This window comes from Lonchura striata, chromosome 3 (genome assembly GCF_050655825.1).
Source record: "Lonchura striata isolate lonStrDom1 chromosome 3, ASM5065582v1, whole genome shotgun sequence".
NCBI lineage: Eukaryota > Metazoa > Chordata > Aves > Passeriformes > Estrildidae > Lonchura > Lonchura striata.
In genome coordinates this window covers 2,031,287-2,047,439 of record NC_140705.1, presented here as the reverse complement: position 1 = coordinate 2,047,439, position 16,153 = coordinate 2,031,287, and the positions used below count along the sequence as shown (strand labels likewise).

The 16,153-nt window shown below is 44.4% G+C and overlaps 2 protein-coding genes across 5 annotated transcripts in view; both read left to right on the top strand.

The window, feature by feature from the left end:
• ELP3 (elongator acetyltransferase complex subunit 3) overlaps positions 1 to 6,281 on the top strand; it is a 111,167-nt gene extending 104,886 nt beyond the window's left edge. For all 3 annotated transcript variants that reach the window (XM_085574329.1, XM_085574326.1, XM_085574325.1), the window contains one exon: positions 5,901 to 6,281. In XM_085574329.1, the coding sequence (XP_085430455.1) occupies positions 5,901 to 5,977 (77 nt within the window). In that variant the 3' untranslated portion in view covers positions 5,978 to 6,281. The remainder of the gene's footprint in view (positions 1 to 5,900) is intronic.
• A 1,908-nt stretch (positions 6,282 to 8,189) lies between these two features.
• PNOC (prepronociceptin) overlaps positions 8,190 to 16,153 on the top strand; it is a 31,762-nt gene continuing 23,798 nt past the window's right edge. The window contains exon 1 of one of the 2 annotated variants that reach the window (XM_085574306.1): positions 8,190 to 8,271. Coding sequence is in view for 1 of the 2 variants with exons in the window: in XM_085574305.1 (XP_085430431.1) it covers positions 11,669 to 11,678 (10 nt within the window). In the remaining variant the exon portion in view is untranslated. Of the gene's footprint in view, positions 8,272 to 10,352; positions 11,679 to 16,153 lie in introns of those variants that run through there. The other variant, XM_085574305.1, reaches the window with a different exon arrangement.

The following is a 16,153-nucleotide window of genomic DNA, read 5'->3' as shown; positions in this document are numbered from 1 at the left end:
TGGATGGATGGATGATGGATGATGGATGATAGATGGATGGATGATGGATGATGGATGGATGGATGGATGGATGATGGATGGATGATGGATGGATGATGGATGATGGATGGATGATGGATGATGGATGATGGATGGATGGATGGATGGATGATGGATGATGGATGATGGATGATGGATGGATGATGGATGGATGATGGATGGATGATGGATGGATGGATGATGGATGGATGGATGGATGGATGGATGGATGGATGATGGATGATGGATGATGGATGATGGATGGATGGATGGATGATGGATGGATGGATGGATGATGGATGATGGATGGATGATGGATGATGGATGGATGATGGATGGATGATGGATGGATGGATGATGGATGGATGGATGATGGATGGATGGATGATGGATGATGGATGGATGATGGATGATGGATGGATGGATGGATGGATGGATGGATGATGGATGGATGGATGGATGGATGATGGATGGATGATGGATGGATGGATGGATGATGGATGGATGGATGATGGATGGATGATGGATGGATGGATGATGGATGGATGGATGGATGATGGATGGATGGATGGATGGATGATGGATGGATGATGGATGGATGGATGGATGGATGGATGATGGATGGATGGATGGATGGATGGATGGATGGATGGATGGATGGATGATGGATGATGGATGGATGATGGATGGATGGATGGATGGATGGATGGATGATGGATGGATGATGGATGGATGGATGGATGATGGATGGATGATGGATGGATGGATGGATGGATGGATGGATGATGGATGGATGGATGGATGGATGGATGGATGGATGATGGATGGATGGATGGATGGATGATGGATGGATGATGGATGATGGATGGATGGATGGATGGATGGATGGATGGATGGATGATGGATGATGGATGGATGGATGATGGATGGATGATGGATGGATGATGGATGGATGATGGATGATGGATGATGGATGGATGATGGATGATGGATGATGGATGGATGATGGATGATGGATGATGGATGATGGATGGATGGATGATGGATGGATGATGGATGGATGGATGATGGATGATGGATGGATGATGGATGGATGATGGATGATGGATGATGATGGATGATGGATGGATGGATGGATGGATGATGGATGGATGGATGGATGGATGGATGGATGGATGGATGATGGATGGATGGATGATGGATGGATGGATGGATGGATGGATGGATGATGGATGGATGATGGATGGATGGATGGATGGATGGATGGATGGATGATGGATGGATGGATGATGGATGATGGATGGATGGATGGATGGATGGATGGATGGATGATGGATGATGGATGGATGATGGATGATGGATGATGGATGGATGGATGGATGGATGGATGGATGATGGATGGATGATGGATGGATGGATGATGGATGATGGATGATGGATGATGGATGGATGGATGGATGGATGATGGATGGATGGATGATGGATGGATGGATGATGGATGGATGATGGATGGATGATGGATGATGGATGGATGATGGATGGATGGATGGATGGATGATGGATGATGGATGGATGATGGATGGATGGATGGATGATGGATGGATGATGGATGGATGGATGGATGGATGGATGGATGATGGATGGATGGATGGATGGATGGATGGATGGATGATGGATGGATGGATGATGGATGATGGATGGATGATGGATGATGGATGATGGATGGATGGATGGATGGATGGATGATGGATGGATGATGGATGGATGGATGATGGATGATGGATGATGGATGATGGATGGATGGATGGATGGATGGATGGATGGATGGATGGATGATGGATGGATGATGGATGGATGGATGGATGATGGATGATGGATGGATGATGGATGATGGATGGATGGATGGATGGATGATGGATGGATGATGGATGATGGATGGATGGATGGATGGATGGATGGATGGATGATGGATGATGGATGGATGGATGATGGATGGATGATGGATGGATGATGGATGGATGATGGATGATGGATGATGGATGGATGATGGATGATGGATGGATGGATGGATGATGGATGATGGATGGATGATGGATGATGGATGATGGATGGATGATGGATGATGGATGATGGATGATGGATGATGGATGGATGATGGATGATGGATGATGATGGATGATGGATGGATGGATGGATGGATGATGGATGGATGGATGGATGGATGGATGGATGGATGGATGATGGATGGATGGATGATGGATGGATGGATGATGGATGATGGATGATGATGGATGATGGATTCCTCGGGAGGAGGGGGATGGAAGGAACCCCAGCTTGGGATCAGCCCAGGAGCTGGGAAAAAAACATCCAAGATCAAGGAAAAACCATCCAGGATCTGGGAAAAACCATCCATGATCCGGGAAAAACCATCCAGGATCTGGGAAAAACCATCCAGGATCCAGGAAAAACCATCCAGGATCCGGGAAAAACCATCCAGGATCCGGGAAAAACCATCCAGGATCCAGGAAAACCATCCAAGATCCGGGAAATCCATCCAGGATCCGGGAAATCCATCCAGGATCCAGGAAAACCATCCAGGATCCGGGAAATCCATCCAGGATCCAGGAAAACCATCCAGGATCTGGGAAAACCATCCAGGATCCAGGAAAAACCATCCAGGATCCAGGAAAAACCATCCAGGATCCGGGAAAACCATCCAGGATCCAGGAAAACCATCCAGGATCCGGGAAATCCATCCGGGAAATCCATCCAGGATCCAGGAAAAACCATCCAAGATCCAGAAAAAACCATCCATGATCCAGGAAATCCATCCAGGATCCGGGAAAATCCATCCAGGATCCAGGAAAACCATCCAGGATCCGGGAAAACCATCCAGGATCCGGGAAAAACCATCCAGGATCCAGGAAATCCATCCAGGATCCGGGAAAACCATCCAGGATCCGGGAAAACCATCCAGGATCTGGGAAAAACCATCCAAGATCCAGAAAAAACCATCCAGGATCCAGGAAAACCATCCAAGATCCAGGAAAACCATCCAGGATCCAGGAAAAACATCCAGGATCCGGGAAAACCATCCAGGATCCAGGAAAAACCATCCAAGATCCAGAAAAAACCATCCAGGATCCGGGAAAACCATCCAGGATCCAGGAAAACCATCCAGGATCCGGGAAATCCATCCGGGAAATCCATCCAGGATCCAGGAAAAACCATCCAAGATCCAGAAAAAACCATCCATGATCCAGGAAATCCATCCAGGATCCGGGAAAATCCATCCAGGATCCAGAAAACCATCCAAGATCCAGAAAAAACCATCCATGATCCAGGAAATCCATCCAGGATCCGGGAAAATCCATCCATGATCCAGAAAACCATCCAGGATCCAGGAAAACCATCCAGGATCCAGGAAATCCATCCAGGATCCGGGAAATCCATCCAGGATCCGGGAAATCCATCCAGGATCCGGGAAAACCATCCAGGATCCGGGAAATCCATCCAGGATCCAGGAAAACCATCCAGGATCCAGGAAAACCATCCAAGATCAAGGAAAACCATCCATGATCCAGGAAAACCATCCAGGATCCGGGAAATCCATCCAGGATCCGGGAAATCCATCCAGGATCCAGGAAATCCATCCAGGATCCGGGTAAAGCGCTGCGGGAGCTGAAGGATTGAGGGGAGCGGACACTTCCAAGAAGTCTCTCCTGGCTCCTGGACGTGGGTTTGGATCCCGGCGGGTGGGATCGGAGCTTCTGTCCTCCTGCTGCATCTGGATCCGGATCCGGATCCGGATCTGGATCTGGTTCTGGAATTGGTTCTGGATTTGGATCTGGATCTGGATTTGGATCCGGTTCTGGATTTGATTACGGATCTGGATTTGGATCCGGATTAGGATCCGGATCTGGATCTGGATCCGGGTCTGGATACGGATCTGGATTGGGATCAGGATCTGGATCGGGATCAGGATCTGGAGCTGGAGCTGGAGCTGGAGCTGGATCCGGATGAGGATCCGGATCGGGATCTGGATCTGGATGCAGATCTGGATTTTATTTTGGATCTGGATACGGATCTGGATCTGGGTCTGGAATTAGATCTGGATACGGATCTGAATATGGATCTTGATTTGGATCTGGATCCGGATCTGGATTTGGTTCTGGATCTGGATACGGATCTGGATTGGGATCTGGATCTGGATTGGGATCTGGATCTGGATTGGGATCGGGATCTGTATCGGGTTCTGGATACGGATTGAGATCTGGATCAGGATCTGGATTTGGTTCTGGATCTGGATTTGGTTCTGGATCTGGATTGGGATCTGGATTGGGATCTGGATCTGGATTAGGATCAGGATCTGTATCGGGTTCTGGATACGAATTGAGATCTGGATTTGGATCCGGATGTGGATTTGGTTCTGGATCCGGATACGGATCTGGATTGGGATCTGGATCTGTATCGGGTTCTGGATACGGATTGAGATCTGGATCTGGATACGGATCTGGATTTGGTTCTGGATCTGGATTTGGTTCTGGATCTGGATCTGGATCCGGATTTGGATCCGGATCGGGATACGGATCTAGATTGGGATCTGGATCTGGATTGGGATCAGGATCTGTATCGGGTTCTGGATACGGATTGAGATCTGGATACGGATCTGGATCTGGATCTGGATTTGGATCTGGTTCAGGATCCGGATCTGTATCGGGTTCTGGATACGGATTAAGATCTGGATCTGGATCTGGATCTGGTTCAGGATCTGGATCTGTATCGGGTTCTGGATGCGGATTAAGATCTGGATCTGGATCTGGATCTGGATCTGGATCTGGATCTGGTTCAGGATCTGGATCTGTATCGGGTTCTGGATACGGAGTGAGATCTGGATTTGGATCAGGATCTGGATTTGGATCCGGATCTGGATTAGGATCAGGATCTGGATACGGATCTGGATTGGGATCTGGATCTGGATCGGGTTCTGGATACGGATTGAGATCCGGATCCGGATCTGGATCTGGATCGGGATTGGGATCTGGATTTGTGTCTGGTTCAGGATCCGGATCCGGATCCGGATGAATCCCGCTCTGCTGCAATCGGATGCGGAATATTTCCTATTAAATCTTCATTTATTTCCTCATTTGGGACCCCGCCCACGAAAGGGACAGCGACCCATTGGAAGGAACAAAACCTGATTTGCATACGAAGTGATTAGCATACGAAACGAGGAATGGGATGGACCAAAATCATGAATATTTAATTGCGTTTTGGGTATTGAAATATTTTTATGGATAAAATGGCTCTGTGGCCACCTGGAAGCTGCGGAGTGGATTTGGGAATGGGATGGACCAAAATTATGAATATTTATTTTTATTTGGGGTATTTAATGTTTATATTTTTATTTTTTTATGGATATATATTTTTTATTTATTATATATATTTTTATTTAATATGTATATTATATATATTTAATTTTTATTTATTACATATGTTATATATATTTATTATATATGTTTTTTATATTTATTTATTATATATATTATATATATTATATATATTATATATATTATATATATTATATATATTATATATATTATATATATTATATATTATATACATATATTATATATATTATATATATAATATATATTATATATACATTTATTTAGTATATATAATATACACATATTTATTTTATTTTCACTCTAATTAATCCAGCTGCTAACGAGAAAACCGAGCTCCTTCCAGCCCGGCTTCAGCTTCGTCCAATTCAATTCAATTAATTCAATTAAATGAATTAATAATTCAATTTTCAATTCAATCAATTCAATTAGATGAATTAAAAATTCAATTTTTTAAAATCTTTTTCCCGGCAGGTGTCGGCACCAGGAATTATTACCGGAAAATCGGCTACGAGCTGGAAGGGCCCTACATGGTGAAAATGTTGGAATGAGGATCCCAAAATTCGCTTCCGGAGCGCCGGAGTTGCAATTAAAATCTTAATTAAAGATGAGAAAAAAAATTGGAAAACGTCTTAATTATTAATGGGAAAAAACATGGGAAAAATCCAAATTATGGGTGGAGAAAAGGGTGGAAAAATCCAAATTATGGGTGGAGAAAAGGGTGGAAAAATCCAAATTATGGGTGGGAAAAAGGATGAAAAAATGCAAATTATGGGTGGGGAAAAGGATGGGAAAAATCTTAATTAATGATGGGGGAAAGGATGGAAAAATAAAATTAATGATGGAAAATTTTAATTAATGATGGTCCCTCATTAATTAGCCGGATGGGCTACGAGCGGGAAGGGCCCCACAAGGTGAAAATGTTGGAATGAGGATCCCAAAATTCCGCATCCCAAAATTCGCTTCCGGAGTGCCGGAGTTGCAATTAAAATCTTAATTAATGATGGCAAAAAATCTTAATTAATTATGGGGAAAAAAATGGAAAACATCTTAATTAATGATGGGGAAAAGGATGGGAAAAATCTTAATTAAATTCCAATTAAAAACCAAAAAAATTCCAATTAAACAAAAATAAAAATCCGATTAAACACTGAAAAATTCCAATTAAACACCAAAAAAAAAACAATTAAACACTGAAAAATTCCAATTAATCACCAAAAAATTCCAATTAAATACTGAAAAAAATTCCAATTAAACACTGAAAAATTCCAATTAAATACCGAAAAAAATTCCAATTAATCATCGAAAAATTCCAATTAAACACTAAAAAAATTCCAGTTAATCACCAAAATAATTCCAATTAATCACCAAAAAAATTCCAATTAAACACCGAAAAAATTCTAATTAATCACTGAATAATTCCAATTAATCGCCCAAAAATCTCCAATTAAACACTGAAAATTTCTAATTAAATTTTAAAAAAATTCCAATTAATCACCAAAAAAATTCCAATTAATCACCCAAAACTCTCCAATTAAACGCTGAAAACCGCAATTCCCGCCACCGCCTCTGGCCCCGCCCCCCGCCCGCCTCTCAGCCAATCAGCGGACGCCTCCTCCGGGGGGGGGGTAAAACTACAACTCCCAGCAGCCTTTGCGGCCCCTGACGGAAGCGCGCGGAGGACAAAGCGCGGCAAAAGGCGGCGCGCGCCGGGCGCGGGTTTGGGGATTTTGTGTTCCCCAAAAATCCCGAATCCCAAAAATCCCAAACCCCAAATCCCAAATCCCAAAAATCCAAAAATCCCAAAATCCCAAATCCCGAATCCCAAACCCCAAATTCAAAATCCCAAATCCCCAAAATACCAAATCCCAAATCCCAAAAATCCCAAACCCCAAATCCCAAATCCCAAAAATCCCAAATCCCAAACCCCAAATCCCAAATCACAAAAATCCCCAAAATCCCAAATCCCAAACCCCAAATTCAAAATCCCAAATCCCCCAAATCCCAAATCCCAAAAATCCCAAACCCCAAATCCCAAATCTCAAATCCCAAACCCCAAATCCCAAACCCCATATTTTGGGATTTGGGATTTGGAATTTGGGGTTTCGGATTTGGGATTTATGGGATTTTTTGAGATTTGGGATTTGGGGGTGTCACCCTAGGGTGGGCGGGGCACCCATGGGTGGGGTGTCACCCTTGGGTGGGTGTCACCCTTGGGTGGGTGTCACCCCTGGGTGGGTGTCACCCTTGGGTGGGTGTCACCCTAGGGTGGGTGTCACCCCTGGGTGGGTGTCACCCTAGGGTGGGTGTCACCCTTGGGTGGGTGTCACCCTTGGGTGGGTGTCACTTTTGGGTGGGTGTCACCCCTGGGTGGGTGTCACCCTTGGGTGGGTGTCACCCTTGGGTGGGTGTCACCCTTGGGTGGGTGTCACCCCTGGGTGGGTGTCACCCATGGTTGGGCGGGGCACCCTTGGGTGGGTGTCACCCTTGGGTGGGTGTCACCCCTGGGTGGGTGTCACCCCTGGGTGGGTGTCACCCTTGGGTGGGTGTCACCCCTGGGTGGGTGTCACCCTTGGGTGGGTGTCACTCATGGTTGGGGTGTCACCCCTGGGTGGGTGTCACCCTTGGGTGGGTGTGGCACCCATGGTTGGGGTGTCACCCGTGGGTGGGTGTCACCCTTGGGTGGGTGTCACCCTTGGGTGGGTGGCACCCTTGGGTGGGTGTCACCCTTGGGTGGGTGGCACCCTTGGGTGGGCGGGGCTCTCCATAAATCGCGCGCGGCTCCGGCGGCTCCGGGCGAGTCTCGGTCGGAGCCGAGCGGGACCCGCGGCGGCCGCGAGCGCAGGTGGGGCTGCTCTTCCTCCTCACACTCCTCCTCCTCATCCTCCTCCTCCTCACCCTCCTCTTCCTCCTCGTCCTCCTCATCTTCCTCATCTTCCTCACCCTCCTCCTCCGCATCCTCTCCTCCTCGTCTTCCTCCCCCTCATCTTCCTCCTCCTCCTCTTCCTCGTTCCCCCCTTCCTCCTCATCCTTTTCTCCCTCCTCCTCCTCCTCATCCTCGCTCTCTTCCTCCCCTTTTCCCCCCTTCCTCCTCCACCTCCTCTTCCTCCTCCTCTTCTTCATCTTCCTCCTCATCCTCCTCATCCTCCTCCCCCTCCTCCTCCTCCTCCTCCTTTTCTCCCCCTCCTCCTCATCCTCCTCCTCATCTTCCTCATCCTTCTCGTCTTCCTCCTCCTCTTCCCCCTCTTTCTCTTCCTCCTCCTCACCTTCCTCTTCCTCCTCCTTTTCCCCCCTCCTCCTCCTCCTCCTCCTCTTCCTCATCTTCCTCCTCCTCCTCCTCGTCTTCATTCTATTCTTCCTCATCCTCTTCTTCATCTTCCTCATCCTCTTCCTCCTCCATTCCCCCCTCCTCCTCCTCCTCCTCCTCTTCCTCATCTTCCTCCTCCTCTTCCCCCCCATCCTCCTCATCCTCCTCATCCTCCTCTTCCTCTTCATCCTCCTCCTTTTCCCTCCTCCTCCTCCTCCTCCTCATCATCTTCATCCTCTTCCTCCTCCTCTTCCCCCCATCCTCCTCATCTTCATCTTCCTCCTCCTCCTCCTATCCCCCCTCTTCTTCCTCCACTTCCTCTTCCTCCTCATCCTTTTCTCCCCCTTCCTCCTCCTCTTCTTCCTCCTCCTCCTCTTCCTCATCTTCCTCCTCCTTATCAACCTCCCCCACCTCCTCTTCCTCTTCATCTTCCTCCTCTTCCTCCTCATCTTCCTCCTCTTCCTCCTCCTCCTTTTTCCCCCTTCCTCCTCCACCTCCTCATCCTCCTCATCCTTCTCTCCCTCCTCTTCCTCCTCCTCTTCCTCCTCATCTTCCTCCTCTTCCTCCTCCTCTTCCTCCTCATCTTCCTCCTCTTTCTCGTCTTCTTCCTCCTCATCTTCCTCCTCCTTTTCCTCCTCATCCTCCTCTTCCTTTTCTTCCCCATCATCCTCCTCCTCATCTTCCTCCTCCTCCTCCTCCTCATCCTCTTCATCGTCCTCCTGCTCTTCCTCCTCTTCCTCCCTTTCCTCATCCTCTTCTTCCTCATCTTCCTCCTCTTCCTCCTCTTCCTCCTCCTCCTGTTCTTCCTCCTCTTCCTCCTCCTTTTCCTCCTCCTCCTCCTCACTGGCTGCTCCCTCAGCACCAATTTCGGATTTTTTGGGTTTTTTTGGAATTTTTTGGGGTTTTTTTTTAAATTTTTGGGGATTTTTGGGGGGTTTTTTTGGGTTTTTTTTTGGGCTCCGTCCCCTTCCAGCCGCGACTTCCCCGGGGTCTTCTCCTAAAAAATCACACCCAGAAAAGAGAGTGGGGATTGGTTTATTATTTTATTTTATTTTATTTTATTTTATTTTATTTTATTTTATTTTATTTTATTTTATTTTATTTTATTTTATTTTAAATTTTATTTTATTTTATTTTATTTTATTTTATTTTATATTTTATTTTATTTTAAATTTTATTCTATTCTATTCTATTCTATTCTATTCTATTCTATTTTTTAATTTTATTTATTTTATTTTCTTTATTTTATTTTCTTTTATTTATTTCATTTATTTTCTTTATTTTCTTTCTTTATTTTATTTTATTTTAATTATTTAATTTTCTTCCTTTCATTTATTTTCTTGTATTTATTTTATTTTCTTCATTTATTTCCTTCATTTTATTTTATTTTTTAAATTTATTTCATTGATTTAATTTCATTTCTCTTCTTTCCTTCCCTTTATTTCCTTCTTTCCTTTATTTATTTTCTTCCTTTATTTTACTTTTTTCCTTCTCTTTTCCATTTCAATTTTTTTATTTCATTTTACTGCTTTGTTCCCTTTATACCCCAAAAAAACCCCCCAAAAAACCCCCTAAAAAACCCCCCAAAAAACCCAAAAAACCCCCCAAAAAAACCCAAAAACCCCAAAAAAACCCCAAAAAACCCCCCCAAAAATTTGATTTTTTTAATTAAAAACTTTTCCCTCCCCCTTTGGGTCAGGGTTTAAAAAAGGCTGAAAAATCAGGGGAAAAATCCGATTTTTTTGGGTTTTTTTTCCTGCGGGATGATCCCAAACCGAGGAGAAATTTGATTTTTTGGGTTTTTTTTTGGGGGGTTTTATTTTTATTTTTTGGGGTTTTATTTTCGGGTTTTATTTTTATTTTTGGGGGATTTTATTTTTATTTTGGGGAGTTCTAATTTTATTTTTGGGGATTTTATTTTTATTTTGGGGGGGTTTTTTGGTTTATTTTTATTTTGGGGATTTTATTTTTATTTCTTGGGATTTTATTTTTATTTTGGGGGTTTATTGTAATTTTTTAATTTTATTTTTATTTTTGGGGTTTTTTGGGTTTTATTTTTATTTTTTTGGGTTTTTTGGGGGTTTTTTTGGGTTTTATTTTTATTTTTGAGTTTTATTTTTATTTTTTGGGTTTTATTTTTATTTTGGGGGAATTTTATTTTTATTTTGTTTTATTTTTATTTTTTGAGGTTTTATTTTGGGGTTTTATTTTTATTTTGGGTTTTTTTTGGGGGGGGTTTGGTTTTATTTTTATTTTTGGGGTTTTTTGGGATTTTATTTTTATTTTGGGTGGTTTTTGGGGTTTTATTTTTATTTTGGGGGTTTTTTGGGGGGGAGGTTTTGGTTTTATTTTTATTTTTGGGGTTTTTTGGGGTTTTATTTTTATTTTGGGGATTTTATTTTTATTTTGTTTTATTTTTATTTTTGGGGGGATTTTATTTTTTTGGGGGGGGGTTATTTTTATTTTTTGGGGGTTTATTTTTATTTTTGGGGTTTTATTTTTATTTGGGGGTTTTTCTTTTTATTTTTGATATTTTATTTTCATTTTTTGATATTTTCTTTTCATTTTTTTGATATTTAATTTTTATTTTTCGGTCTTTTCTTTTCATTTCTGGTATTTTATTTTGATTTTTTTGGTATTTTATTTTGATTTTTGAGGCTATCCCCCCGGGAAAAGGGGCCGGCAATGAAATGGTCTCAAACAGAGCGGAAAAAATCCCATTTCAGGCAGCACCTGCTGCCTCTCCCGACCTTTATTCCCAATTTTTCCACTTTATTCCCAATTTTTTCCACCTCATCCCATCCCCAAAAAAATTCCGGATAAATCCTCCCGGAGCTCCGCCGCAAACTGGATTTTTATTGCAAAAAAAAACAGCAAAAAAAATCACTTTAAACTCATTTTTTTGGGATTTTTTTATTCGTTTTTCTCCTCGGAAATGAATGAAGGTAATGGAAAAAAAAATCGGATTTTTGCCTCGGAGGGTGGAGGGGGTTTGGGGGTTTTTTGGGTGGAAAAAGAGAATTTTTGGGGAATTTGGGCAAAGGTTGGGGTTTAAAGAGGGGAAAGGGGGAAAAATGGGGGGAAATGGGAAAAAATGGGGGGAAATGGGAAAAATGAGGAAAAAAATGGGGGGAAATGGGAAAAAAATGGGGGGAAATGGGAAAAAATGAGGAAAAAAATGGGGGGAAATGGGAAAAAATGGGGGGAAATGGGAAAAAATGAGGAAAAAAATGGGGGGAAAATGAGGGAGAAAATGTGGGGAAAAAATCGGGAGAAAATGGGGAAAAATGAGGGAAAATGGGAAATAATTAGGGAAAAAAATGGGGGGGGAAATGATGAAAAATGGGGGGAAAATGGGAATAAATGAGGGGGAAAAATGAGGAAAAATTGGGGGAAAATGGGAATAAATGAGGGAAAAAATGGGGAGAAAAGGGGGGAAAATGAGGGGGAAAAGGGAAAAGTGAGGGGAAAAAAAGAGGGGGAAATGGGAAAAAAAATGAGGGAAAAAATGAGGGAAAAAGGGAAAAGTGAGGAAAACAAAAGAGGGGAAAATGGGAAAAAAATGAGGAAAAAAATGAGGGAAATTGGGAAAAAATGAGGAAAAAATGGGGGGAAATGGGAAAAAATGAAGAAAAAAATCGGGAGAAAAGGGGGGAAAATGAGGGGAAAATGGGGGAAAATGAGGAAAAAATGGGAAAAAATGAGGGGGAAAATGGGGGGAAAATGAGGGAAAAATGGGGGGGGGAAGTGAAATAAAGAGAGAAAAAAATGTGGAGAAAATGGGGAAAAATGAGGGGAAAAAAGAGGGAAAATGGGAAAAAATGAGGGAAAAAATGGGGGGGGGAATGGGGAAAGAATGAGGGGAAAAAAGGGAAAAATAAGGGAAAAAATGAGGGGAAAAGAGGAAAAAAATGGGGGAAAAATGAGGAAAAAAATGGGGGGGAAGGGAGAAAAATTATGGAAAAATGAGGGGAAAAATGGGGAAAGAATGAGGGAAAAATGTGGAGAAAATGGGAAAAATAAGGGGGAAAAATGAGGAAAAAAATGGGGGGGAAGGGGAAAAAATGAGGGGAAAAAATGTGGGGAAAATGGGAAAGAATGAGAAAAAAAAGGGGGAAAAGGGAAAAAAAAGAGGGAAAAATGTGAAAAAAATTGAAAGAATGAGGAAAAAATGGGAAGGAATGAGGGGGAAAGGGAAAAAATGAGGAAAAAAGGGGGAGAAAATGGGGGGGAAATGGGAAAAAATAAGAAAAAAAAGAGGGGACAAAGGGGAAAAAATGAGAAAAAATGAGAAAAAAAAGAGGGAAAAAGGAAGAAAATGAAGGAAAAAATGGGAGAAAATGGGAAAGTATGAGGGGGGAAATTAGGGGAAAATGGGGGAAAATTAGGGGAAAAAATGTGGAGAAAATGGGAAAGAATGAGGAAAAAAAAGAGGGAAAAAGGGAAAAGAATGAGAGAAAAAAAGAGGAGAAAAGGGGGAAAAATGAGGAAAAAAAACAAGGGGGAAAAGGGGGAAAAATGAGGAAAAAAATGAGGGAAATGGGAAAAATGAGGAAAAAATGTGGAGAAAATGGGGGAAAATGAGGGAAAAAAATGTGGGAAAAATGGGAAAGAATGATGAAAAAATGTGGAGAAAATGGGGAAAAATGAGAGAAAAAAAGAGGGGAAAATGTGGAGAAAATGGGAGAAAATGAGGGAAAAAATGAGGGAAAAAGGGAAAAATGAGGAAAAAAATGAGGGGACAAAGGGGGGAAATGAGGGGAAAAAAAGAGGGGAAAAAGGGAAAAAATGAGGAAAAATGTGGAGAAAATGGGAAAGATTGAGGGGGGAAAATGGGAAAGAATGAGGAAAAAATGTGGAGAAAAGGGGAAAAAATGAAGGGAAAAAAGAGGGAAAAGGGGAAAAAATGGGGGAAAATGTGGAGAAAATGGGAAAAATGAGGGGGAAAAACGAGGGGGAAAAAAGAGGAAAAATGAGGGGACAAAGGGGAAAGAATGAGGGGAAATTAGGAGAAAATGGGAAAAAATGAGAAAAAATGTGCAGAAAAGAGGAAATAATGGGGAAAAAACCAGGGGAAAAGGGAAAAAATGAGGAAAAAATGAGAAAAGGGGAAAGAATAAGGGAAAAATGATGGAAAAAGGAAAAATGAGGAAAGAGGGGGAAGAGGGAAAGAATGAGGGGGGAAAAGAGGGAAATTGGGAAAAAAAATAGGAAAAAAAAGAGGGAAAAGGGGAAAAGAATGAGAGAAAAAAAGAGGAGAAAAGGGGAAAAATGGGAAAAAAGAGGAGAAAATGGGAAAAAATGGGAAAAAAAGAGGAGAAAATGGGAAAAAATGGGGGAAAAAGAGGAGAAAAGGGGAAAAAATGGGGAAAAAGAGGAGAAAATGGGAAAAAATGGGGGAAAAAGAGGAGAAAATGGGAAAAAATGGGAAAAAAAGTGGAGAAAATGGGAAAAAATGAGGAAAAAAGAGGAGAAAATGGGAAAAAATGAGGAAAAAACGAGGAGAAAAGGGGAAAAGAATGAGAGAAAAAAAGAGGAGAAAAGGGAAAAAATGAGGGGGGGAAAAACGAGGAGAAAAGGGGGAAAATGGGAAAAAAAGAGGAGAAAATGGGAAAAAATGAGGAAAAAACGAGGGGAAAGAATCACCTGTGTCACCTGTGCCGTGTCGCTGGGGTCCCCCCATTGTCCCCCCATTGTCCCCCCATTGTCCCCTCATTGTCCCCCCATTGTCCCCTCATTGTCCCCCCATTGTCCCCCCATTGTCACCTCATTGTCCCCTCATTGTCCCCCCATTGTCCCCTCCCTGTCCCCTCATTGTCCCCCCATTGTCCCCCCATTGTCCCCTCATTGTCACCTCATTGTCCCCCCATTGTCCCCTCATTGTCCCCTCATTGTCCCCTCATTGTCCCCAATTGTCCCCCCATTGTCCCCTCATTGTCACCTCATTGTCCCCCCATTGTCCCCCCATTGTCCCCCCATTGTCCCCCCATTGTCCCCTCATTGTCCCCCCATTGTCCCCCCATTGTCCCCCATTGTCCCCCCATTGTCCCCCCATTGTCCCCAATTGTCCCCCCATTGTCCCCCCATTGTCCCCCCATTGTCCCCCCATTGTCCCCTCATTGTCCCCCATTGTCCCCTCATTGTCCCCTCATTGTCACCTCCCTGTCCCCTCATTGTCCCCCCATTGTCCCCTCATTGTCCCCTCATTGTCCCCCCATTGTCCCCCCATTGTCCCTCCCTTGTCCCCCCATTGTCCCCTCATTGTCCCCCCATTGTCCCCTCATTGTCCCCCCATTGTCCCCTCATTGTCCCCTCATTGTCCCCCCATTGTCCCCCCATTGTCCCCCCATTGTCACCTCATTGTCCCCCCATTGTCCCCCCATTGTCCCCCCATTGTCCCCCCATTGTCACCTCATTGTCCCCCCCATTGTCCCCCCATTGTCCCCTCATTGTCCCCCATTGTCACCCCATTGTCCCCCCATTGTCCCCCCATTGTCCCCCATTGTCCCCCATTGTCCCCCCATTGTCCCCTCATTGTCCCCTCCCCCGGTGCCATGTCCCCACCTGTGTCACCTGTGTCACCTCTCTGTCCCCTCTGCCTGGACCGTGAATTGTCCCCTAAACGCGGTGCCACCTCCCCGTCTGTGTCACCTCTGTCCCCTCTCTCTGGTCCCCTCATTGTCCCCTCCGCTGGTGCCACGTCCCCACCCTGTGTCCCCTCTCTGTCACCTCGCTCTGCTCCCTGAATTGTCCCTAAACCCGGTGCCACGTCCCCATCTCTGTCACCTCTCTGTGGTCCCCTCATTGTCCCCTCCCCCGGTGCCATGTCCCATCCTGTGTCACCTCTTTGTCACCTCTGCCTGGACCGTGAATTGTCCCCTAAACGCGGTGCCACATCCCCACCTGTGTCACCTCTGTCACCTCTCTGTTGTCCCCTCATTGTCCCCTAAACCCGGTGCCACATCCCTGTCCTGTCCCTTACTGTCACCTCTGCCTGGTCCCTGATTTGTCCCCTAAACGCGGTGCCACACCCCTGTCCTGTCACCTCTGTCACCTCTGTCTGATCCCTGAATTGTCCCCTAAACGTGGTGCCACATCCCTGTCCTGTCACCTCTGCCTGGTCCGTGAATTGTCCCCTAAAGCCGGTGCCACGTCCCCACCCTGTGTCACCTCTGTCACCTCTCTGTGGTCTCTGAATTGTCCCCTAAATGTGGTGCCACATCCCTGTCCTGTCACCTCTGTCACCTCTGCCTGGTCCGTGAATTGTCCCCTAAACGTGGTGCCACACCCCTGTCCTGTCACCTCTCTGTCACCTCTGTCCCCTCTGCCTGGACTGTGAATTGTCCCCTCCCCTGGTGCCACGTCCCCATCTCTGTCCCTCACTGTCACCTCTCTGTCACCTCTCCCTGGTCCCTGGATT